Source organism: Gekko japonicus, unplaced genomic scaffold (assembly GCF_001447785.1).
Source record: "Gekko japonicus isolate JY-2015 unplaced genomic scaffold, Gekko_japonicus_V1.1 scaffold1285, whole genome shotgun sequence".
Lineage (NCBI taxonomy): Eukaryota > Metazoa > Chordata > Lepidosauria > Squamata > Gekkonidae > Gekko > Gekko japonicus.
In genome coordinates, this window is record NW_015166459.1 from 414,271 (window position 1) to 439,624 (window position 25,354).

Consider the following 25,354-nt stretch of genomic DNA (forward strand, 5'->3'; position numbering starts at 1 on the left):
ATTTCAGCCTCCTGTCCCATATGATGATGAACGCTTGGCTTTCCAGGGACAATCAGCCCCAGCTGGCCGGGGAACTCTTATTGCCGCCTCACCCTGGTGGTTTTCCTGAAGGGTCCCTTGCCTGAGGCCCTGCGGGGGGGGGGGGGCAGATTTATCCTACTCGCAGGTTGCCCTTGCTGGAAAGGCGCCTCATAGAGCTCTGCGGTGGGCGGAGCCTGGAGGATGGCCTGGAATGGAGGGCGTGGAATCACTTTCCTGTGGGCCGCCAGGAGGTAAGATGGTGTGTTCAGGAGGAGCCAGAACAGCTCAACAAAGTCTGTTTAGGTTTGTGGGGGGGTAGGGCTTGACCTTCATGGGCTAGGTTGCTTAGGAAAGAAATCCGGAGGGGGTCTCACCTTTCTAAAGTGTCTCCTATGAAATCAGCTCTCTGGAAAAAAGATTTCTTCCTCAGACTAGAGAACGTCCAAAGGGTGGGGGTGGGGGGGACGGACCCAAACCTCTTTCTGTGGGACAGCTGTACTTTTAGAGAATACCATTTCTGATTAGTTTTCTTCTTTGAGGGCCTATAGACATCAGTCGCTGGAATACTGTCATTAAATGAACAAACACACCCAACCCACCCCCAATAGAGGAACAGTGTATGAATTATCACAGCCGCATGAGAAGAAGAAGAGATTGGATTTCTACCCTGCCCTTCACTACCCAAGGGAGTCTCAGAGCGGCTTTCAAGCTCCTTTCCCTTCCCCTCCCCACAACAAGCATCCTGTGAGGTAGGTAAGGCTGAGAGAGAGCTCTGACAGAAACTGCTCTTTTTTCAAGGACAGCTCTGGCAGAACTGTGGCTTGCCCAAGGTCATCCAGCAGGTGCAAGTGGAGGAGTGGGGAATCGAACCCGGTTCTCCCAGATTAGAGTCCGCTCACTTAACCACTACACCAAACTGTCTCACTGTGAGATATACACAATAAGGAAATGGGTATTCTATCTGTTACACAACAACTGTTGGGAAAATGATAATATGTGGGAAACCTTTTTTTAAAGGGAAAAATTGGCATAGCTTTGCTTTATTGATGTGAGCTTTTCAGTTACATAGAAGTGATCACCATAAACTACTAGAAGGATACTTGTTAGCGGTATACAAATGAACAGTGCAATCCTAGATTTATTTTCCAGGGAGTAAGCCCCACGAAGTAGATTTCATTAGGATTCTGAGTGGGCTGGTTTTGGATTGTACCATATGAGTGCTAACTAATGCCAAAGTTGCAATCATTTTGTGGACTCTTAGCATGTGTTTACATTACACTAGTCAGGAGGAACATTGGTAAATATTATGAATGATGATGAAACCAAATTGTGTAGAATATTGCCAGATATTTCTTATACAACCTCCCATGGCATGCTCCGTAAAAAGCCATTAGGCAGATACTGATTCCATATGTTCTATTTTTTTACTTATACAGTCTGAATATCGAAAGGCAGACAATCAGGTCAGTGACCTCATTCACAGTACAGAAATGAATGTGAATCTCTGAGCAAAGAGTGATCACAGTTTAAAGGAATTCAGTCTGTTTTCTGGCTTTCTGGAAAAGCCACTGTGGTGTTGTGGTTAGAGTATTGGACTAGCATCAGGGAGGCCCAGGTTTGAGTACCGACTCTACCATCAAAGCTTGAGCTACTAGTCACTGTCTGTGTACCTAATCTACCTCACAGGACGGTGATTGTGCGGACAAAGCAGAGGGGATAGAATAATGATGTTAGGTCATTAGTCTATACCTGAGGGACCACCTTTCCCCACACATAACCCAGAGAGCACTACGGTCGGGGTCACAACATCGACTAATTATTCCAGGCCCTAAGGATGCCAGGCTCACTGCTACCAGTTTGGTGTAGTGGTTAAGTGAGCGGACTCTAATCTGGGAGAACCAGGTTCGATTCCCCACTCCTCCACTTGCACCTGCTGTATGACCTTGGGCAAGCCACAGTTTTGCCAGAGCTGTCCTTGAAAAAAGAGCAGTTTCTGTCAGAGCTCTCTCTCAGCCTTTCCTACCTCACAGGGTGTCTGTTGTGGGGAGGGGAAGGGAAAGGAGTTTGTAAGCCGCTCTGAGACACCTTTGGGTAGTGAAGGGCGGGGTATAAATCCAATCTCTTCTTCTTCTTCTTTTACCTCACAAGGTGTCTGTTGTGGGGAGGGGAAGGGAAAGGAGTTTGTAAGCCGCTCTGAGACACATTTGGGTAGTGAACTCGCTAGGCAGAAAAGCTAATCACCATTTACGATTGTTAAAAAAAAAAAACCCAAGAGAGAGAGAGAGTGCATTGCACATGAAGTTACCATGGCACTGTGTAGTTTTCTGCTTACTCCCCAATTCCAAGTAGCAACTCCTAGGCTGTACCTTTAAGAAATTGATGCCCTCTGATATTACAATGTTCACTCTGGTGATTGCTAGACAACTGCAACAGTGTTGTCTGCCTTCAAGCCTTGGTTTCTGTCAGTAAAAGGCAGAGGGGAGGGCCCTTTTCAATGCTGTTTTGGCCTCCCAGTCTACCTCTGTCGTCCCCCCCATCCTGGCGGGAGGACTAATTAGGGTCAGCCTAGTAGCAACCACAGGTAACGCTACTGTGCAATTTGTGCAGCTCACCCTGGAACGGTGATGGCTTTGACTTGATGCTACACAACTCACCTGGGACTCACAGCAGGCTCTGCACTCCTTGCACAACAAGCAGTGACCACCACGCAACTCACCTGAGTGACTTGGTCCTGCACAGCTTCTTCTGCTTGGCCAGACTTTCCCCAGGGAGTGGGTTAGGAGGGGAAGAAGAGAGTCAGTGCGGTGTAGCGATTAGAGTACAAGACTATGATCTGTGAGACCCAGGTTCAAATTCCTGCTCTACTGTGAAAGCTTGCTAGGTGACCTTGAGCCAGTCATTTTCTCTCTCTCTGCCTAATATACCTCACAGGGTTGTTGTTAGGATAAAATGGAGGAAAGGAGAAGGATGTAAACTGTTTTGGGTTTGACGTAAATAAATAATAAAGCTGAGGACGAGGGCCAAATTAAATAAAGGCTGGTTGGTGAGTGGGAAGAAGAGAAGGAAGCAGGAAAAGGGGGAATAAAACGGGTGCTGAGAGGAGGAGAGAAAGAGGGAATTGTGTGGGGAAGGGGATACAGGAGGAAATGGAACACCCCCTGCAAGTCCTTGAAGGTTCTCTCTTGCTTGTCTTCAAGCAAATTGTCAAATTATACATATAAAGCATCTTTCTTCCAAAAGTGTTTTGTGAAACAGAATGTTTGATGTTATGAACTGCCCTGTATTAGTACAATTCAAAAGACTGTGAATCTTTTCCGTTCCTCCTTTGGAGTTGATGAGTGGGTGGGTTCGAGTTCATGATGTGAACAGACTGAGCTTTTGACTTCAAGTCCTCTTTCTTAGTCTGGATGTCCTTCAGATTGGTCCTCAGAGAAGCTTTAGGAATGGACTCCTTGAGTCATGACTCATAACTCTGTTATCCCACATCTTAGCAGTTCTCCTCTGCCTTACCCATCCAAGGTGTTTGATTACAGTGTTTTACCCAGGGGTCATCTTATAGAAAAAGAGGTGCAGGAGCTCATTAGCATAACTCATTAGCATAACTTGTTTGCATATGCCACACACCCTGACATCACCGGAAGTATGTCAGAAGGCAACACCCACCACTCAGGCTCCCCTGGACTGTTATGGATTCCTAGCTATTGTGGGGGGGGGGACATGCAGATCTGTCCTCGCAGAGGAGGGAGAGCTTGTACCTGAATAAAACTTGATCTTTTTTATTTAATTTTTTATTCTTTTTGTAATAATTCAAATAACAAATATATAATATATAATATAAGTAACATCAATCAATTACAAATTTAAAGAACTACAAAAGTCTGAAGGAATGACAACAATGTTTAACAAGGTTAGAATGAATATAGAACTCACTAGAAACTCGGAGGGCGAACATATATCACTTATAAAGATTCTTATAGGTAAGTACGAACCAACAATGTCTATATTTTGTGTAAGGAAATAGAGGAGAAAGCATTCTGATAGTAGTTACATATTCTTATATACTTCTACATCCATCTCTTTAATTGCTGCCATGAGGAGGGCAAAAAAGGAGAAAATATTTTGTTGAACCAGAGTAAATCCATCATCTATACCATTCCCATGTACCACTGTGGCAATATTCCCACTGAATTCAGTGACATTTTAATTTTTTTTAAAGACAAAAACCATATCCATAACTTTATAGCAGATCAGCTTTCTCCCTTCCTATCATATGTTATTAAAGACTCCTACGATTCTTTCTTTGACTTTCAAACTGTCGGGCTACATTTTATTTTTGACATAATACAGGTACTACTTGTAAATATCTCATTCTCTTACTGTGGGATGAGGAAAACTGCAGGATTAGGAAAACTGATTTTCCTCTGGGGGGGAAAAATAAAATTTATGAGATAACTTTTTATTATGGGAAATAACTGTAATGTGGTTTTTCTTTTGGCCTTGACAGAAATAAAAGACAGAGAGGATGTGACGTGGTACTTGAAAATCTCACAGCTGGCACTGGCTTTAGCTATTATCCACTCAAAGCCACCAGATAAAAGTAGCAAAGAATATACAGAGCACCTGGCCAAGGTTGTATCTGGACCGGATTCCAAGTGGAAGTCAAAAGTTGAGGCGTTGGAAGCTGAAGTTCTTCATTTGAGGCAACAGCTGTATCTGAGCAAACTTTCTTCAGGATTGTGTTTGGAAAATAGTAAGTTTCTGGAGACTTGTTTGAATGAATTCCGGGAATAATGTATTGTTTAAACCTTTTATTTAAAATAAATAAGTAGACTGAACCCAGTCCTTCTGCCAACAGAGCAAATTCAGAGAAGCAGGGCTATTTTGGGGCAGGAACGCACAGGAATGGAGTTCTGGATGGAGAGTTGGCCACACCCACTACAGCCAAAACCTCTGCGTGCGTGGCTACAGAGGGAAGGCCTGGAGAGCGACACACACACCCCGTGACTCTGAGGTGGGCAGGCCAGTGGGTCCCTGGAACGATCGGGGAGGCATTTAAATGCCTCCCCGTGCCTTCCCCGGCCTGTCTAAGGGCCGACTTGCCCAGGCTTCCCGCAGCCGCGGGGTGCCCAGACAAGCCAAGGGAAGACATGGGGGTGGGGCCTAATATGCTGATGAGTTTCTGCTGTTGGGTGTGGCCTATTATGCTAATGAGTTCCTGCTGGGCTTTTTCTACAAAAAAAGCCCTGCAGAGAAGTGTGTTTTACCCCCTGCCATTTCTGTCTGTGGAATCCTTGCGTCTTCATTAAAGTCACCGCTGAGGGTCAGACTGTCCAGAACAGCATGCTGTGCAGTGCAGCCAGGTTGGTGTAGTGGTTAAGTGCGCGGACTCTAATCTGGGAGAACCGGGTTTGATTCCCCACTCCTCCACATGCACCTGGCTGGATGACCTTGGGCAAGCCATAGTTCTGACAAGAGCTGTTCTTGAAAAAAGAGCAGTTTCTGTCGAGAGCTCTCTCAGCCCCACCTACCTCAGAGGGTGTCTGTTGTGGGGAGGGGAAGGGAAAGGAGTTTGTGAGCCACTCTGAGACACCTTTGGGTAGTGAAGGGCGGGGTATAAATCCAATCTCCTCTTCTTCTGCAACAGTCACCCCACCAATGATCCAGCAGAGTCCGTTGACCTTTATCAGCAAAAAAAAAAACCCGAGAGGTAAAAGTAAAGTGGTAAAAATTTATTTTTGCAAAAATGTCTCATTTACAGAAGCACGGGATCCAAAAGTTCCAGCTATCTTGTAGTCTGCTTTTCTCTGTTTGACCTTACCTGAGTAACCCAGGCTAGCCTGCTCTTACCAGATCTTAGAAGCTAAGTAGGTAGGGCAACAGCATTCCGTGCGCCTTGGCGTTTAGTCGTGCCGGCCACATGACCACGGAAACGTCTCTGGACAGCGCTGGCTCTTCGGCTTGGAAACAGAGATGAGTACCGCAACCCTTGAGTCGTATTCGACTGGCTTTCGAGCAAGGGAGACCTAGGTAGGGTTGCCAAGTCCTTTTCTTCTGCTGGTGGGAGGGGGGGAGGGAGCTTCCCGGGAGTGGAGGGGGCAGGACAACCTTGCCATGTGCAATGCCCCCAGCATGATGACGTCACCGGGGGCATTGTGCCTGACCTGTGGCTGTTGGGGGCAGGGCTTTCCCCTGCTGGCCAGCTGGCCAGTGGTGGGCTGGAGCCTATGAAATGGGGGAGGGGGTGTTCCCCACTCCCACCCGGGGGACGGCAAGCTTATAAGCAAGGTTGGCCTTGGTTAGTACGTAGATGGGAGACCACAAGGAAGTCCAGGATCACTACACAGAGGCAGGCAATGGGTAAACCACCTAGGAATGTCTCTTGCCTTGAAAACCCTCTGGGTCATGACAGCTGTGATTTGACAGAAATAAATCAATGAATCCCCTGCTTGCTGTTCAGGGGGCGGGAAGTATTTGCATCGCAGGGCTCTTTTTGTAGAAAAAGCCCAGCAGGAACTCATTAGCATAATACGCCACACCCAACATCAGAAACTCATTAGCATATTAGGCCACACCCCTGACAGCACAGCTCATTAGCCCATTAGGCCACACCCCCATGTTACCAGAAGTGTGGTCATCCAGCCACACCCACTTTTTGCTTCTTATTCTGTTTACCTTGTTTGTTGTCAAAACCCAGGGCTTTTTTTGGAGCAGGAACTCCTTTGCATGTTAGGCCACACACCCCTAATGTAGCCAATCCTAATGAGTTCCTGCTGTTGGGTGTGGCCTATTACGCTAACGAGTTCCTGCTGGGCGTGGCCAACTGGGGAGCCAGCCGGAACTCCGTTCCTGTGCGTTCCTGCCCTAAAATAGCCCTGGATGGGAGTATGTACTTCACCAGCACTGAAGGATGTGGGATGAGCTTTTTGAGCTTTTCTGCCTCCCACAATACAAAGCTGGACTGTGGCAGTTTCCTGTGTGTCTTTTCCCCGGAATTTCACACTTTTCATGTGGTTGAGCTAAGCTGGGCATTTCCTTCTTTTAGAGTGTGCGGACTCTAACCTGGGAGAACCGGGTTTGATTCCCCACTCCTCCACTTGCAGCTGCTGGATGACCTTGGGCAAGTCATAGTTCTGACAAGAGCTGTCCTTGAAAGGGCAGTTCTTGAAAGAGTTCTCTCAGCCCCGCCTACCTCACAGGCTGTCTGTTGTGGGGAGGGGAAGGGAAAGGAGTTTGTAAGCCGCTCTGGGACTCTGAGGGAAGGGCGGGGTATAAATCCAATCTCTTCTTCTTCTCTCTCTTCTCCTGCTCTAATCAATACACCACACTGAATTTGTTCTTGTGTTTCAGAGAATTCAGCTGTCATAGGTGAGACTGTGCTATCTACCAATACAGAAGATTGGGCAGACCATTTTGAAGATTCTGGATGTGATGTTTCAAGTAACTGTATTGCTGATCCTCTAGAGAACTTGCCTACGTCCGCCCCAACTGAATGTGGTAGCAACAGTTCTGTATCGGTTGTCCTGTCAAGCGTGCATCCAGTATTGACTCCTTGCCATGCCTTTAAGACAGATTATTTGGTTGCTCACATGCAGTTCCTACAACGTATCCTTGAACTAAAAAACCTGGCAGAATCTGGAGGCCTGAGGACAGATTTGAAAAAACTTGGAATCGATTGCTCCAAAGTGTCAGATTCTCTCTCTCAATTAGTTGATGGCTTGGTCACCTCATATAGCCTTCCCGAACTCCCTTTTCCAATTTTTCTGAAGCAGACAGTTTTTGTCATCACCAGGTTGTTAAGTGATGCTGACTTATCTCATCAGATTGTAGGAAAGTGTTTCAGAAAGCTGGAAGAATCTATAAAAGGGCTTGTTGCAATTGTTTTGAACAACAGTCATCACAACAGAGTAAGTAAAATGCCGTCTACAAACTCAGTCGTTGTGGAAATGCAGTGCGAAGCTGAAATTGCATGAATGGCGCTCACTTCTGATTATGTTTCAAAATGATTTTGCTCATGTAAGAGTGATTTTGAGTATTATACATCACTGAGAATAGGGAGCGATATCTCCTGAGGGCCTGCATGAAAGGTAAGATGTGGTTTATGTAAGTGGACTACCAAGTGAAAGTAAGTGGACTGATTATGTAAGTGGACTATTAGGTGAAATCTCTTCTTTTTTTGTTCTAAAATTGTTCCTTTTGTACTTGTTGGCCTCCATTCCGCTATCTCCTCCCCTCCTCTACCACCTTCTAGCTCTGTTGGAAATGCATGTGTTTACAAGGTCTGACAATTCAGTCATTATAGGGTTAACTTGTTTGCCTAGTATTGCTATTGTTTAGACCGACCTGGAAGGGATACCTGGCACTGAGCCAATGGGGAATTAGCCCAGGCAAAGTAGCTTTCTACTGTGATATAGATTGGTTGTTTGTTTCAGGTGACTTCCTTTTCTAGGGGTCAAGAAGAAGGAGAGATTCTCCATTATCTGTGTGTTAGTGTTGACTATAGGCAGCTTAGAAAATGTAGCTGTTAGTGTTATGTTTATTTGTAGTAATCCCGTGTACCTTTTACCCTTAGAAATAAAGGTTTTTAAAAGCAAAGAAATCTCTTCTTTCCAATAGAGCAAGATCCATTGATAGTCTGAGTATTAAATACTTTTGACTATTTTACAACAAGCTCTTGGCCAGGAAAAATTACATTTTTTGCTGGAAGTTACCAATAAACACACAGCGTTATTCGGCTAAAATAAACTGGGCCAGCTTGCGGTTCTTGATCTCATACAGAGTGTTCATAGTGGAGTGTTAATATCAGAACACAGAGCTCTGGATTGCTTTGGCTTTCTTTTTGCCCATGCATGGAATTTCAAGAGACTTCTGTATTTGGAAGTGCTTTCTTCTTTTAAATGACTGTAGCAGAATGTAGTGCTCTTGCATGGCATACACTTACTTAATAGGTTTTTTCTAAGCTTTCATTTCAGTGTAAGAAGAAACATTATTTTAGAAGTTTTAGCTTGGTTACTTATGCATCGTAGAAAAAGAGGTGCAGGAGCTCATTAGCATAACTCATTAGCATAACTTATTTGCATATGCCACACACCCTGACATCACCACTCAGGCTCCACTGGACTGTTTTGGATTGCTAGCTATTGGGGGGGGGCATGCAGATCTGTCCTCACAGAGGAGGGAGAGCTTGTACCAGAATAAAACTTGGTCTTAAATGTGCCACTGGACTGTTTTGGACCGGGGGGCTCTGCAGCTTACCTGGCTGCTTCTTGCTCTGACTAAGGGCTGCTGGGAGCAGGGGGTGGGGCTTGTTGCATGTGCCCGCCCCCTGTGCTCTTTACTGCCGGAGCTCCGCTCATGTGCACTCCCCCAGGAAATGACCCCTGATCTTAACTCTAATCAGCTCTTCCTGGCAATTAAACATCCCCCCCCACTTGCATGTGATATTTAAGATAATCTGTTTGAATGTATGTAAAGAAGTGTGCACACGCTGAGTCTCTGTTCTCACATGTACACAGGATTGAGCCTGGTGTGTTTTGGGGTGCCGCTGGACTCTAGCTTCATTCACACATCTCCTTGTTAATTCTTGCATTTATGCGCTAATTTGCTGCCACCCATTGATCTTGGCCACCTGGTCCAATTTCTGCTGTGCATATACATTTTTTAGTATAGTTGTCTTAAAGCACCTCAATTTACACTCTTAAACAGAATTACACCTTCCTAAACACATAGATTTAGAAGAGTGCTACTTCGCTTAGGATTTCACTATTACTTGGACAGTTTAATACACTTATTTTATGTTTTTACAACATTTTATGCTGCCTTTCCACAAGACAGCAAATATAAAAACGTTTAAACATTTTTTTATTTCTATTTTTTTTTAATTTTAAAAATTAATAAAAGGAGTACAAAAAAGAAGAAAGGGATATGGGGAGAGGGGGAAAGGAAATAATTATGAAAAAAAATTACATTGAACAAGGCCATTCTTTTTATATATGATACATTGTGCCACGATATAGTATACTTCTTTTCTTAAGAAACCGATGATAAAACAAAATAGGCCAGGGGCCTGCCTACCTGAGGGACCGCCTCTCCCTGCATGTTCCCCAGAGAGCACTGAGATCAGGATCACAAAACCGCTTGGCCCTCTGTCTGGAGAAGCAAAGAAAGGTTGGGGAGGCATCTTTAAACGCCTCCCCTCCCCTTCCCCAGGCGGCCTGCCAAGACGGGCTGGCGGGGGAAGCGAAGAGAGAAGGGTTTTAAAATTTAACCCCCTTCTCTCTGGAGTCGCGCCATGGCGGCGGCACGGTCTTTCCATTGTATTCTATGGGGCCATAGGATACAATGGGAGATCGTGCCGCTGCTGCGATGCGACTCCAAAGAGAAGGGGTTTAAACGGAGCTCCTCACAGGCGGCGGTGCGCCACGGCCGGCATGAGGAGGCCAGGGTGCAGTAGCGGAGAGGAGGTGCAGGAGGAGGCACAGGAGGCCAGGGCGGAGCTCCTCGCAGGCCTCATGGGAGTCGCTGGAGCCCAGCTTGCAGAGGCACCGTGCCAGGGACGGCATGAGGACAGGCAGAACCTGGGTGTGCTAGGTGCCGTGGCCCAGGCAGTGGCAGAGCAGCTCAAGGGTCAGCTCACTGCAGCACTCTGCTGGGTCGGCCGGTAGGCCGGGAAAGGCAGGGGGGCTGCTGGGAGCAGGGGGCGGGACTTGCTGCACGTGCCTGCCCCCTGGGCTCCTTACTGCCGGAGCGTTGCTCCGGTGTGCTCTGACAGGAAATGAGCCCTGCAGAGAACTGTTGTAAATGTTGCTGCATCTGGTGTAATTCTCTGTTCCCGAAGTATACTTAGGAGAAAGATCCTGCTTCATGCTTTCATTTTCACTCTAGCAGCCTAATCCTGACCATGTTTACTTGGAGGCAGTTTCAATATGGGACCGGGGATGAGCAAATTCCATTCCTCTAGCTCTGTGCTGCTTGCTTGCCTTAGGATCTCGCCCAGCATTCTGCATATATCTGAATACGTGTTCTGTTTTGCTGTTCAATCGTACATCTGTATATTTTTGACAGAATGAATGCTACATTCATACTGTTCCCAAAAACGCATATTCTCCCCCCTTTTCCTGGCTTCTTCCCTGACAGTCAGAAGGAGGAAAATAGGGTCAGTCTCCTTCCGACATGGCAAGTAGGTCCTCTTTCTGTGACCCACAAACTGAAGAGGAGTGATATAAAGGGCACTGAGTAGGTGATGAACTCCTAATTCAGAAACCAGCTGCACAGAATGTGTTGTGGATTATGTCACCAATAGTAAATGAATGGATCTGATGTGGGTGGACATTTTGTGGCTGTAGAAGCAGCTCTGAACAGGAAAGGCAAAAGTGAAGTACAATCAGGGGTCATTTCCTGCGGGAGCTCCGGCAGTAAAGAGCCCAGAGGGCGGGCACATGCAACAAGCCCCACCCCCTGCTCCCAGCAGCCCTCAGTCAGAGCAAGAAGCAGCCAGGTAAGTTGCAGAGCTCCCCCCGGCCCCCCGGTCCAAAACAGTCCAGTGGCACCTTTAAGACCAAGTTTTATTCAGGTACAAGCTCTCCCTCCTCTGCAAGGACAGATCTGCACGCCCCCCCCCCCCAATAGCTAGCAATCCAAAACAGTCCAGTGGAGCCTGAGTGGTGGGTGTTGCCTTCTGACACACTTCCAGTGATGTCAGGGGGTGTGGCATATGCAAATAAGTTATGCTAATGAGCGCCTGCGCCTCTTTTTCTACAAAATGTCCCCTGAGTACAATGCAATCGTCACATTTTGACACATAAAATAGCAGCTCAGATATGGCCAGACAGAGAAGAATCCAGCATACTAGTATGTATTCCAAAGTCATGGGTGAGACTCAGTTTTAATTAGATTTCTCTTCTGTATTGTATTATTTTTGCGTCATCTTTTAAGGTGTGCTGTGTGAATTCAGGCACATATTTGTACCCTAGAGGGTAATAAAACATGACTGTATTAAATAATATATGCTAAGGATTTTGGTGTAATGAAACCCTGAAATATAGACCTTAAAAGATGCAGTTAATTAATGTAGGTAAAGGTTTCCCTTGCTCGAAAGCCAGTCGAATCTGACTCTAGGGTTGCGGTGCTCATCTCCGTTTCCAAGCCGAAGAGCCAGCGCTGTCCGAAGACATTTCCATGGTCATGTGGCCGGCATGACTAAACACCAAGGCGCACGGAACGCTGTTATCTTCCCACTGAAGTGGTACCTATTTATCTACTTGCAATTTCTTGCTTTCAAACTGCTAGGTTGGCAGGAGCTGGAACTAGAGACGGGAGCTCACTCCGTCATGTGGCATACTAGGGGCTTGAACTGCTGAACTACCGACCTTCCACAGCCTGCAGTTCAGCGTCTTAACCACTTGAGCCACCGCAGCTCCTAGTAATTAATGTAACATTACATTATATGCTGTACCACACTGGCTTTCATATGGTGGCTGCTCTTGAACTGAAGTCTCTCTCTCTTTTTTATCAGCACAGAGGGATGGAATATTGGGGAACTTCTTGCCAGCTGCATAACTCCTAGCTGAGCTTCTGCCTCCTTTCAGCTTATTGGCACAGTAGTCAACATGGCTAGAGTCACAAGCTCTTGGCTGTGAGCTGAAGGCATATGGCTCACAGCCTGGGGCCAGTGAATGAGGACATAACCAGGGTGCACGTGTGTGTCTTCTTCGAGGTCTTGCCTTAAATTATATTGTCCAGTTTGGTTTGGAAATTCCTGGTAGAAAAGCAGCACAGAAATGTCTTAAATAATAAAACCATGGTCCCATTGTGTCTAAACAGATCTTCACATTTTGACTATTTTGCCAGGTTGTATGGAATTCCATTCTATGGTTTGCTCATGCCAGTTACATGCAAACCCAAGGCCTGTTCATATCTTACCAAACCATGGTTTGTGATTACATCTGAACCTACACAGTGTGTCTTAAATGCCAAGAGATGGCTGTTGGACCTCTTGTTCAGCCTCTAGTTTCCCATCTGCAAGGAGTGTTCCAAATATTTCAGTGCATATTTATAGGGGGGGGGTTGTTCTGTTTAAACATTCAGGTGAACCTTACAAATACTTTTATTCAGTTTCAGGTACAAGACTCCATATCCCATGCCCTTGTGTTGCTGGGTAAATGTAGCACATTAAGGAACTCCACAACATCCTTGCTTTTCAGAGAAGTCAGTCTGTTTGCACATGAGTTGCAGCATACCAATGAGGTAAAGCTGTGTGTGAGATTTTATGCTGTCATGATCTAGGTGCATGTTTGAGCTGGTGAAGTATTTAATCTAAGCAATTGTAAGACGATGTTCTCTCATCTGTGTTTTTCCTTTCTTTCTAGGTTCAAGCCAACTATGTTATTCAGTATGAAAATATTTTCTTTCTGTGTAGAATTTTGGAACAGCTTCTTGAAAGAGGGACCAGACAAGAAGATGCTGCTAGTTCCATCTGTGATGAAGAAGAGAAGAAGAGGTTTCTGCAGAACCTTGATCAAGCTATTTTTCATCTCTCAGATGAGTTCCCCTTGTTTTGTATTTATTTATGGCGAATAGGTACTCTTTTGAATGCAACAGGAATACAAACTGCTGGTGGGGGAAAATGGCCTGCTTCAGAGTAATAAATGATTGCAAATAAATCAGAGCAGAGAGAAAGAGCCAAGACTGAGCCATGTTCACACGGAAAGGGAGTATCACAATGAGTGTTGAATACTATTGCAATAGTGATTATGCAATTTCCTCTTCTGGTATCAAACCACTGCTTGAGAAGGTATAAGCAATTTCATGGTGACACTTGTCAGGAGTATGTTTGCATGGCAGGACCCCGAGTTAAGAGTTTTGTTGTATTTTTTTTTAATTTGATATTTGAAATAAACAAAATTATCTCTGGCATTAAAAATTAAAACGCCTATTAAGCTATAATGTACACAAAATTGCACAAAATTAGGATTTAAACTGTGAAAAGTTTTGCGCATTAGGCTGACCCAGCCAAGCCATTTAGTATGCAGTTAGTTTTTAATTTTTCTCTTGGTTATTTTGAGTGTGTTGGTTTTTCACACTGAAGTACCCAACCTTTTTCAGGAAAACAGATCTAAACAGTTTGCAACTAGAAAATTCTCAGCATCTATTACATTAGATATACGTTAAAGGGGACTGTTTGTTAAAGAAACTATAGCTTGTCAAACGGACAATATTTCTTCTGACTTACTTAAAAACTACAATCCTGGATGGAAAGGCACCCAAATATGTCCTCTTGACACCTGTGGGAGTCAGAAATACATAAATACATTGTTGTCCAAGAGCCCGTGTTTTCTGTTAACACTAGCATCTGACTGATGTGATATATCTTCAGTCTTTTTGCTGGATATAGGAGTTGTAATTCCTTACTCTCCCATACATCCACTTGAACCATGCTAATGACACTGTGAAACAAAGATTTTGATTCAACGTTGGTTTCCCCCATAGTGAGTCTGCCCATCCCCCTTTAGAGTTGCTGTTCTGCTGCATAGTGATATTTCTTCCAATGGGATAGATCCAACCATTCTCCAAGGAGCCTTCCTCCAGTGTGAGAAAGACAACAGATTTTCCTTCAGTTTTGGTATATTAAAGTTATATCTGGTATGTAGCATTGATGAAATATGCAATACCCAAAACTTATTAATAATGAAAATACTGTAGAAAATGCCCTAAAAGATTTAATGAAGGAGATGTCAGGGAAAGGTATTTTTTCTTTAATGTATTTTGTAAGTATAATCATCCTTGATAAAGATAACATATTGTTCTATAATCCCTACATTTTTTTCTTTTTCTGTACCCCTTTTACAATTCAGTTTTTAAAATAAACATATTAATTAAAAAAAGAAACTCTGCAAGATCTATGAACAAGATTATGACTGCAAAGTGTGGGAGTTCCTATCATGGAGAAACGTTCACAACCAAAAACACAAGCCTCTCCTAATCTAGATTTCAACATATTCCTTTGTTAATTCACACAGAAATTAGAAAGGCACTTCACCTGTCCCCCCCCCAATTGAATTGTCAAATCCACATTTTAAAACTATATTGACAGCACTAAAAAAGTAGAATTAAAATGAAGCCAGACACATTGAAAATCGCACACTAAAAAGAAGTTTACTAGAAGAAAATAGGGAAAACTACTTCATTGGAAGATTTTGCTTAGCATCTGAGTGAGAGTATAAACATATCTCTGTATATAAGTGACCAGAGAATGGAAATAGACGGGTCTGGGTAAAAGTCGGATCTAAATGGATTCTCATGAATTTCATATGATTTTTACATTGAAACGAAATAAAACCACCATCATATTGTAGGCCATGTGTTAGTCTACAAGGGGCACCACAAAAATCACGCACCCACAGATTCGTGGCACCACAGCAGCACAAAAACATGATTCCAAAGGACGGATCCTCATGAATTCATATGTTTCTACGCTGGAATGAAATAAAACCTACATCATACTGTAGAACATGTCTTAGACTATAGGCAGCACTCCAAAAATCATGCCCCCATAAATTCGTGGCACCACAAAACTGCAAAAACATGGTTCCAAAGCACAGATCCTCATGGATCCTCAGGGTTTTTCAATTGGGTCACCCGAAACACACCATCAAATCATATAACATGTCCACGGCCACAGCTTGCACCACAAAAATCACAGATCCACGGCTTTGTGGTGACACCATTCTGTAAAAACATGATTCTGAAGCAGGGATCCTCATGGATGCTTGGGTTTTTTGTGTTAGGACATCCCAAACATACCATTAAATCTCATATCATGTCCATGGCCACAGCCTGCACCACAGAAATCACGGTGCCACGGCTCTGGCAACACCATTGCAGCTGGCGGCCATAACTTTTTAAAGAGCCCCCAAGGAGAGCTGAGGGAGCCAGAATGACCTCTCGCCTGTGATGTCTGTTATCAGAACTACGGCTTACCCAAGGTCATCCAGCCAAGTGCCAGTGGAGGAGTGGGGAATCAAACCCGGTTCTCCCAGATTAGAGTCCACGCACACTCAACCACTACACCAAACTGCAAGCGTGTGTAGAGTCCTCTTTTCTCAGCCATCAAGTCAATCCCATCTTCATTTCACACACGTCAAAAATTAGGAGGGGAAAGTCTACCAGGCAGACTTCAGTCCAAAGAACTCTCGTTTCCGAAATTAAATAATGATTCCCCCCACACACACTCTTTGCAAATAGCCAGGCGAACAAATGCACTCTCACAATGGTCGAATCTGCACTTGCATTTTTAAATCCGTTTCATGCTGCTGTGACACCGTCTTTCTCTAACGCTTCTTTGATTGTATGGAGAAGACTCTTTTAAAGCAGTGCGGAGGTGCAGCGACAGTGGAGCCGCCCGGAAAGGACGATAAACATATGTGGACGCGCAAAAGTATGCTAGCACGCTTGAGGTGTGAAAAGGACACCAAATGTAGACAGCTTTTTTTTTGAAGACGGGAGTCAAAAGGCTGGGACACCGGTGGGAACGACAAATGCAGATTCGACCAACGTCTTCTCTTCCTGCCATCAGGGTCTTGTGCGAAGTCGCTACACGTGGCGCTCCCCCACCGTGCAGTCGGAGGAGTCGGTCGGGGAATCCTCCCCCGGTTGGGTGCACTGCCAGCACCGCGCAGAGGTAGCCCCAGTTGGGTGCACTGCCACCACCGCGCAGAGGTAGCCCCGAAAGGCAGCAGAGCCACCACCTAGGAGGTGGTGGCTCTGCTGCCTTTCGCGGCTACCTCTGCGCGGTGGTGGCAGTGCACCCAACCGGGGGAGGATTCTATATGGAGGTGGTGGCAGAGCCGGTGCCAGAAACCGCTCCCGATCCCCGCCTTCACCTGCTTCCCGCCTGCCCTCCTCTTCCTTTCACTCCCCTCCACGGGGCGGTCTCGATGTCTCCGCCCCACCCACCTTCGCCCGCTCGCTGGCTGCAGGAGTCCTTCCGGCGGCTTTTTGCTGGGCTGCGTTGCGATTGCAGCGGCGGAGCTGTGCCGTGGTCGGGCTCGAGCGCAGCAGCAGCGGGCTCTGTGAGTAGTACCCTGCAACCGAGGGAGCGCCCTCTCCACCCCGCGCGTAGCCTCTGGCTCCCACTCCTGTAAGGCTTCCGCCAGCAGGAGTCAGCTTCTTAAAGCGGCGGGGTCTCCCCTTTCGGAACGCATGAAACGTGGGGACAGCAGGCTTAGGTGCAAATACCGCTCAGTTATCTATCCAGTCGCGCTACATGTCTGCAGAGGACTCAGGGAGAAGTCGTTTCCCTTTCGCTTCTGTCGCTAACGCAGCTGCCACCATATGAGGCGCCTGGTACCAATGTTCCCTCTAAGCTGAGTGAGTGTGAGCTAGCTCACAGTTTTTTTAACCTCCGGCTCATACTTTTTTGCCTTAGCTCAGGAAGGGATGGCTCCAGAGCAAACTAATTGATGCAGCAGCCAAATCGCTCGCTCACAACTTTAATGCCAGGAGCGCACAAGGTAGAATTTTTGCTCACAGGACTCCACAGCTTAGAGGGAGCATTGCCCGGTACCCGTTTAGAGGTGGTCCTCCGTGTATGCAGCAGCCTTGCCTCGCTGAGGGGAGGGGTACAATGGGATGCTAAAATGGGTGCAGGTATGCCCAGAGCCCTGGCGGTGGGAAGCGGCTTGCTCCCGACACATTTCTGAACTGTGCTTCTATAATCTCTGGGCTCCTCGCCCCAGAATATACTGTTCTGCATTTCCTTCCCTCCTAAATCGATCCACTGCAGTGATCCTGAGCGAGGGGGGAGAGTATTTTTAAAAAGCACCCTTAAGGACAGATGTTCAGAGCACCCATAAATCATCCTCTCCTTTCCACCCTCCTCCGATTTTGCAGTAAGTTAACAACATAAGAGGAGATCCTTGGGATGGGGACATCCATGAAGGGATACAGAATCGAGGCATGCAGATTTTAATCATTATCAACCCGGGGTCACCATAGATCTCTCAGGGTGTCACAGTCACCTTTGGAAACACCAGCAAGGGCCGGAAAGCAAGTGCGCTCTAGGAAGAAAGGGAAGCAGATAAGATAACTTGAGAACCAGGCATTGCAGAGCTGTGGAAAGGTCTGGAGATGGCTGCCGTGCTGGCGGCAGCTGTTCTAAAACATCTGGAGGCGACTTCAGCATGGGAATGATGAAATCCTCCTGTAATTTACACACCAAAGATGGCTGCCTGGTGAAGAGGCTGCCTCAGCAGTAGGCACGATCCACCGGCTGTAGTTTTTGTTGCTAGGTTACATGAGGACTTATTTCCCCCCTTACAGAAATGCATCTTGCAATGTTGATTATTTCAGATTCCCCTCCTCCCCATGTATTTCTTTATTGATGCTTCCCCCCCCCCCACTCCTAACGCACTGAGAGAAAGTGAATATTGCAGGCAGAGCCACTGATGCACACGAAATGCCAGTGCAGCTGAAATTCAGATAAAAGAAAATTGACAGCTCTTCTCTTTTGTTTGATTAATGCATTGAAATCAGTCCTACCTCACAATCATTGGCCTCTGCTGCCTGACTTTCTCAGACTGGGGCCGGGGGGGGCAGGGAGAGGCTAAGTGACACAAATGAAGTCTGAAATGAATAGCGTCAGAGTCTGGAATGTTAGCTGCTTTCGAAACTGCCATAAGTGGAGTGTCAGTCGCCACAAGAGCCTATGAAAATCATACAGAGGATATTGATCCTGATGTTTTCAGCTGTCTCTCCTGCAAAATCCATCGCACTGCTCAGTTGTGTTTGTGATGGGTTGCCAGAACAGCACATAATATCTAAAGCATGCATGCACCATTTGTGTACCTATGTTGTCACTGGAATTCCTCCTTTTAATACTTTCCCCTAAAACTTACCCATATTCAGGGCTATTTTTGGGCAGGAACGCACAGGAACGGAGTTCCGGCTCGCTCCTGAGGTGGCCACGCCCAGCAGGAACTCATTAGCATAATAGGCCACACCCAACAACAGAAACGCATTAGGATTGGCTACATTAGGGGTGTGTGGCTTAACATGCAAAGGAGTTCCTGCTACAAAAAAAGGCCCTGGGTTTTGACAACAAACAAGGTCAACAGAATAAGAAGCAAAAGGTGGTTGTGGCTGGATAACCACACTTCTGGTAACATGTGGGTGCGGCCTAATGTGCTAATGAGCTGTGCTGTCAGGGGTGTGGCCCAATATGCTAATGAGTTCCTGCTGTTGGGTGTGGCCTATTATGCTAATGAGTTCCTGCTGGGCTTTTTCTACAAAAAGAGCCCTTCTATTCTTCTTGTGGCTTCACAAACTTTCCAAGATTTGAGGCTGAGCTCAAAAGATTTCTGAGGATCATTATGTCCCATTTCCCAAAAGGTCACGTCAGGATAAACTAGTACTATTACTGGCAGATAGGGACAAATTCACTTCTTTCTGAATTGCAGTGTTTGTGGCCACTGTCATAAAGATAAAGACGAGGATGAGGCTTGCTGGTGTAAACACAGTTGATCCCCAGACCAGTTGCTGCATTCTGGGTCATTAGCCATTGGACTCTAGGGTATATTAACATGGCTTTATTTTGAGATGTTTTAAAACATGTATAGGTATTTTAATTTCTTTTATAAATATGTGTGATTTCTTTTTCTTACTTTGATGGAATCATGTTATTGCTGTGCTTTATTCACTGTGATGGCTCAAGTGGTTAAGACGCTGAACTGCAGGCTGTGGAAGGTCGGTAGTTCAGCAGTTCGAGACCCGAGTGTGCCGCATGACGGAGTGAGCTCCCCTCTCTGGCCCCAGCTCCTGCCAACCTAGCAGTTCGAAAGCAAGAAATTGCAAGTAGTTAAATAGGTACCACTTCGGTGGGAAGGTAATAGCGTCCCATGCGCCTTGGCCGACCACATGACCACGGAAATGTCTTCAGACAGCACTGGCTCTTTGGCTTGGAAACGGAGATGAGCACCGCACCCTTAGAGTCGGATTCGACTCGCTTTCGAGCAAGGGAAGCCTTTTACTATTCACTGGTGCAGTAAAGACTGACTGGCTGGCTTATGCTGAAACAAAACTTAGTCATTAAGGTGCGACAACAATCCTGTTTATTATTACTGTAACGGACTACTAACAGAATTATTATATTGTCTCCATAATCCTTACAGTTCTGTGGAATGAGAAGAGCACTGAATATTTCAAATAGCTAGATATATGACAAGCAGGCACCCACAATTTCCCCCTCCCCCACTATTACTTCCCTGAAAGTGTCCATAGCCTCTCCCCTTTTCCTGTTCTTTCTCTTCTTCCCATAGAACAGCCAACCTACCATTATCTGAAGAAGAAGAAGAGATTGGATTTATACCCCGCCCTTCACTTGGAGGTCTCAGAGCGGCTTACAAACTCCTTTCCCTTCCCCTCCCCACAACAGACACCCTGTGAGGTGGGTGGGGCTGAGAGAACTCTGACACAAACTGCTCTTTTTCAAGGACAGCTGTGCCAGAGCTTGTGACTGACCCAAGGTCACATCAGCAGGTGCAAGTGGAGGAGTGGGGAATCAAACCCGCTTCTCCCAGATTAGAGTCCGCACACTTAACCACTACACCAAACTGTCTTCAGTTCCCCCTTGCTCCCCTGGCAGTCTCTGCATAGGAAAACTATGGCAAAGAAAACAAAGCATTTAGAAGTATTAAATAAATATTATTTCACCTTGCATCTGTTTTTCTACATTTTTTCTAGGAAAACTGTGGCACAGTTGTGTGGTGCTGGCTGTTGGGCCAGGGCCACTTGCATGGTAGGGAACCCTCAAGGCCTTGTAGAGGCACGTCACTTTCTCTGGTATCCCCATTATTTCCCTTCTTCCTCCTGGCAGCTGCCATATCCTCTCCCCTTTCCCTGCCTCATTCTCTCCTCAGCCATTCACGAACCTACCTTTTATTTGCCTCCCATCTTCAGCCACATTTATAATTTGTGTATTTCATTTATACCTCACCTTTCTCCACAGTGGGGACCAAAGCAGCTTACACCCTCCTCCTTTACTCCTTTTCCCCCTCAAAACAACCCTGTGAGGTAGGTTAGGTTGAAATTATGTGACTGGCCCAACATCACCTCATGAACTTCCATTGCAAACTAGTGATTTTAACCTGGTCTCCTAGACCCTACTCTGAGGCTGTAACTGCTACATCACACTGCCTTTCATAGGGTGGCTGCTGTTGAACAGGAGCAAGCAGCTAGGCTTAGCCTGGTGGTATCAAGTCACTCAGTGGTTGCTGCCAGGCCTGGTGCCAATAAGGCGAAAAACAGGCCTGGAAATGACCCTGCCACCATCCTTGCCTTTTACTGACAGAAAGTAAGCCTAGAATGCTGTAGTTGCCTAACAACAGCAATTGAAGGATTCCGTTTCTTAAAGCTACAGGCACCACTATTATCAATTGGTTTTAAAAACACACACACACACACACCTCTTTTGTAAAAGATTTTATATTTTTCTGCAAAGTTAATGCATGTTTCAGGTTTGCAGAAAGATCTTTCTTGTCAGTTCTGTTGGGGGAAAATAGTCAAAAATACTTAAATACTCAAAGTTTGCAATGGATCTTTGCTTCACTGGAGAGAAGACATTTCTGTTTAAAAAGCTTTATTTCTAAGGGGTAGAGTACATGAGGATAACTGCAAAATAAGAAAGATATCCAGAGCTACATTTTTACACGCTTACAGCTACAAACACATGGTCACACAACAACACAACAATGGAGAGTCCTCCTTCTTCTTGACCCCTAGAAGGAAATCACCTGAATACATCAACCAATTAAACATTTACAAAACAGACCAGTTTTTCTGGGGATTCGCTAGCATTGGCTGTCTTCCAGGTTTCCTTCCAGGTCACTCTAAACAATAGCACACAAGGTGAACATATTAACCCTATAATGACTGGAATCTGAGACCTTGCAAGTCATACATTTCCAACAAGTTCATGGTGCCAGTCACTGGATTTAAGAATCCTAAAATTTGGCTGACTTGGTTATTAGTGATGACCCATAAGAAACTCAGGGGAAAATTCCACAGCTGGAAACTGCTTGGTCCTCTAGTTACTGACATACCCAGCCACCTTTCTGTACCCTTTCCTCTCACTGCTACCTTGCTGCTCTGCCTGTCTACCACCTACCCTCAGCCCTCCACTCACCCTGCTCGCCCTCATAACTTTGCCTGCCTTGGCGTCCACTCATCCCCCTCACCCTTGCTGCTCAGCCTATTTACCCCCTTCACCTTGGTGTAGTGGTTAAGTGCACGGACTCTAATCTGGGAGAACCAGGTTCGATTCCCCACTCCTCCACTTGCACCTGGCTGGATGACCTTGGGCAAGCCATAGTTCTGGCACAGCTGTTCTTGAAAAAGAGCACTTTCTGTTAGAGCTCTCTCAGCCCCACCTACCTCACAGGGTGTCTGTTGTGGGGAGGGGAAGGGAAAGGAGTTTGTAAGCCTCTCTGAGACACCTTTGGGTAGTGAAGAGCGGGGTATAAATCCAATATCTTCTTCTTCTTCTTCACATGCACAAGCAACGCTCTTGATTTGGGGGGGGTTAAACCCCAAAGTAATTTTTAACAGTTTTCAGATATTTCTGCAAATCAAGGATATCCCCCGAGTTTGGAGAAAAATCTTTATGTCACTGTGGGCCTGATCATAGATGATTATGAAACACTGGGTTAATGCAGCATTGGTTCTGACTAAGTACAGTAGCTCTTGCAGTGTTAACAACCTAGAAGAACATTATTATGTAAAATTCATTTTAGGTTGGCAGTAGAGTATATCCAAAACACATTAATCATAGAATGTTAGAGTTGGAAGGGACCTTGCAGGTCATCTAGTCCAACCCCCTGCACTCTGCAGGAGCATAGCCAAAAGATAGCCCTACGACATCCCCGAAAGATGGTCGTCCAGCCTCCACTTGAAATAGCCCAGCGAAGGAGCATCCGCCACCTCCCAAGGCAGTCTGTTCTACTGCTCAACCACACTTACAGTGAGGAAGTTTCTCCTGATGTTTAGCCAGTAACAACTCCCTTGTAATTTCTACCCATTAGATCTAGTCTTGCACTCCGGAGCAAGAGAGAATAGATCTGCTCCATCTTTTGAATATTTGAAGACTGCAATCATGTCCCCTCTAAGCCTTCTCTTTCCCAGGCTAGACATACCCAACTCTTTCAGCCTTTCCTCATAAGACTTGGATTCCAACCCTCTCACCATCCTGGTTGCCCTCTTCTGGACACGCTCGAGCTTGTCAACATCCTTCCTAAAATGTGGTGCCCAAAACTGGACACAGGGCTCCTGGTGAGGCCTGACCATAGCAGAACAGAACGGAACTACCACCTCCCTCGATCAGGACACAATGCTTCTGTTAATGCATCCTAGGACTGCATTAGCTTTCTTCGCAGTCACCTCGCACTGCAGGCTCATTTATTAATCTGATTTTATTTATTTAGGGTTAGCCACTTTGCCTCTCAAAGCAGCCAGTTGTTTTATGTCAACACCATTGCTGATGTCTGACAATGGAAATGGAATTAGTACTACCCTGCACACAAGATTTGAAGTCAGTGGATTATATACATGCTCTACCATGTACAGAATTTCCACAAAATAATATTGGTGTGGAGCCTCCTACATGCAGATGCAGTGGTTTCGCTACTCACAAAGACTTCCTCATTCATGCAATGAATGGAACAGTCCAAGACATATTAAAAGACACACAGGTAGAACATCTGTTTCCTTTTAAGTGAATGGGAATTGTTCTTTCATAAGAACACAAGAGAAGCCAATGTTGGATCAGGCCAATGGCTCATCCAGTGCAACACTCTGTCACACAGTGGCCAAAAATACCAGGTGCCATCAGGAGGTCCAGCAGTGGGGCCAGGACACTAGAAGCCCTCCCACAGTTCCCCCCCCCCAAGCACCAAGAATACAGAGCATCACTTGCCCCAGACTGAGAGTCCCTATGTGTACCTTGTGGCTAATAGCCACTGATGGACCTCTGCTCCATATGCTTATCTAATTCTCTCTTGAAGCCGTCCATGCTTGTAGCCGCCGCCACCTCCTGTGGCGGCGAATTCCATGTGTTAATCACTCTTTGGGTGAAGAAGGACTTCCTTTTTTCTGTTCTAACTTGACTGCTCAGCAATTTCATAGAGTGCCCACGAGTTCTTGTATTGTGAGAAAGGGAGAAAAGGACTTCTTTCTCAACCTGCTCTATCCCATGCATAATCTTATAAGCCTCAATCATCTCCCCTCAGCCGTCGTTTCTCCAAGCTAAAGAGCCCCAAGTGCTTTAACCTTTCTTCACAGGGAAAGTGTTCCAACCTTTTTATCATTCTAGTTGCCCTTTTCTGCACTTTTTCCAATGCTATAATATCCTTTTTGAGGTGTGACCAGAACTGTACACAGTACTCCAAATGAGGTCGCACCATCGGTTTATACAAGGGCATCATGATACTGGCTGATTTGTTTTCAGTTCCTTTCCTAATAATTCTTTCGTTATGTTTTAATGAGCAACCCACATGTTCATATATTCTGCTAAATGATCTCACTGTGACATATATTCAACATCAAAAGACTGCTCCTCTGTCACATTGTAGGGTATAAATACCTTAAATTGAGTTGCAATTTGAGATTAAGGTTTGATTGCTGGGGAACTTCTATTTACAGGAAAACTGCCACTATACTGTTGACCTTTAAACAAAGTCTAAAGTCTTCCTGCTCCAGTTATGAATGAACATACTCTGTACTAAGAATGTTCAATTGAACTTTGCTTGAGATTTGCGTTTCGTTTTCAAAACTGGATTATATTTTTAGTATGATTTCAAACTTCTGTTACAGTTTTGTGACTTTTGTGCTGGTCAGATAGTTAACCTTTAAAAGCCAAAAAATGTCTGCAGGCGCAAAGAAGATAGCATACAAGGTTCTTACCAAAACCTTTTCAGTATATTAGCAGAGAAGTAGGTAACCTGTTATATAATGAATTCCAGTGTGAGTCCTGCCTCATGCTGAAGATTATGGCCCAGAGGAGGGCATAACTGAATCCTCTTAAAATAATTGGAGGTGCCCACACCTGTCTGAGAAGCAAGCATGGTTAGAATAAAATGCTTAGACATAATTTGTAGTAACCGATGGCTCATGTTGCTATTTCTGACCAGACAATAGTAAATGGATGCAATGAATTCTGATACTCTCAGTTTTGGAGACTGTGACTGGGATATAGATAAATTTGCTTCCACGTATACACCAGAACTTTGCATTATCCTTCCTTCACCAGAAGCCTTACTTGAGCCAGTGTGGTATGCTGTTTAAGAGCGTC

The 25,354-nt window shown here is 45.4% G+C and overlaps 2 protein-coding genes across 2 annotated transcripts in view; both read left to right on the forward strand.

Moving 5' to 3' along the window:
- Positions 1 to 3,934: 3,934 nt before the first annotated feature.
- On the forward strand, positions 3,935 to 13,661 carry LOC107111129 (meiosis-specific protein MEI4-like). Its single transcript, XM_015412050.1, has 5 exons — positions 3,935 to 3,998; positions 4,526 to 4,771; positions 7,378 to 7,925; positions 13,132 to 13,263; positions 13,386 to 13,661. Exons 1-5 carry the CDS (start codon positions 3,935 to 3,937, stop codon positions 13,659 to 13,661), a joined length of 1,266 nt encoding a protein of 421 aa, XP_015267536.1.
- Positions 13,662 to 17,014: 3,353 nt separating this feature from the next.
- The window catches only part of LOC107111131 (sideroflexin-1-like), a 44,839-nt gene continuing 36,499 nt past the window's right edge, over positions 17,015 to 25,354 (forward strand). The window contains exon 1 of the mRNA XM_015412052.1: positions 17,015 to 17,087. The gene's annotated coding sequence lies outside the window, so the exon portion shown is untranslated. The remainder of the gene's footprint in view (positions 17,088 to 25,354) is intronic.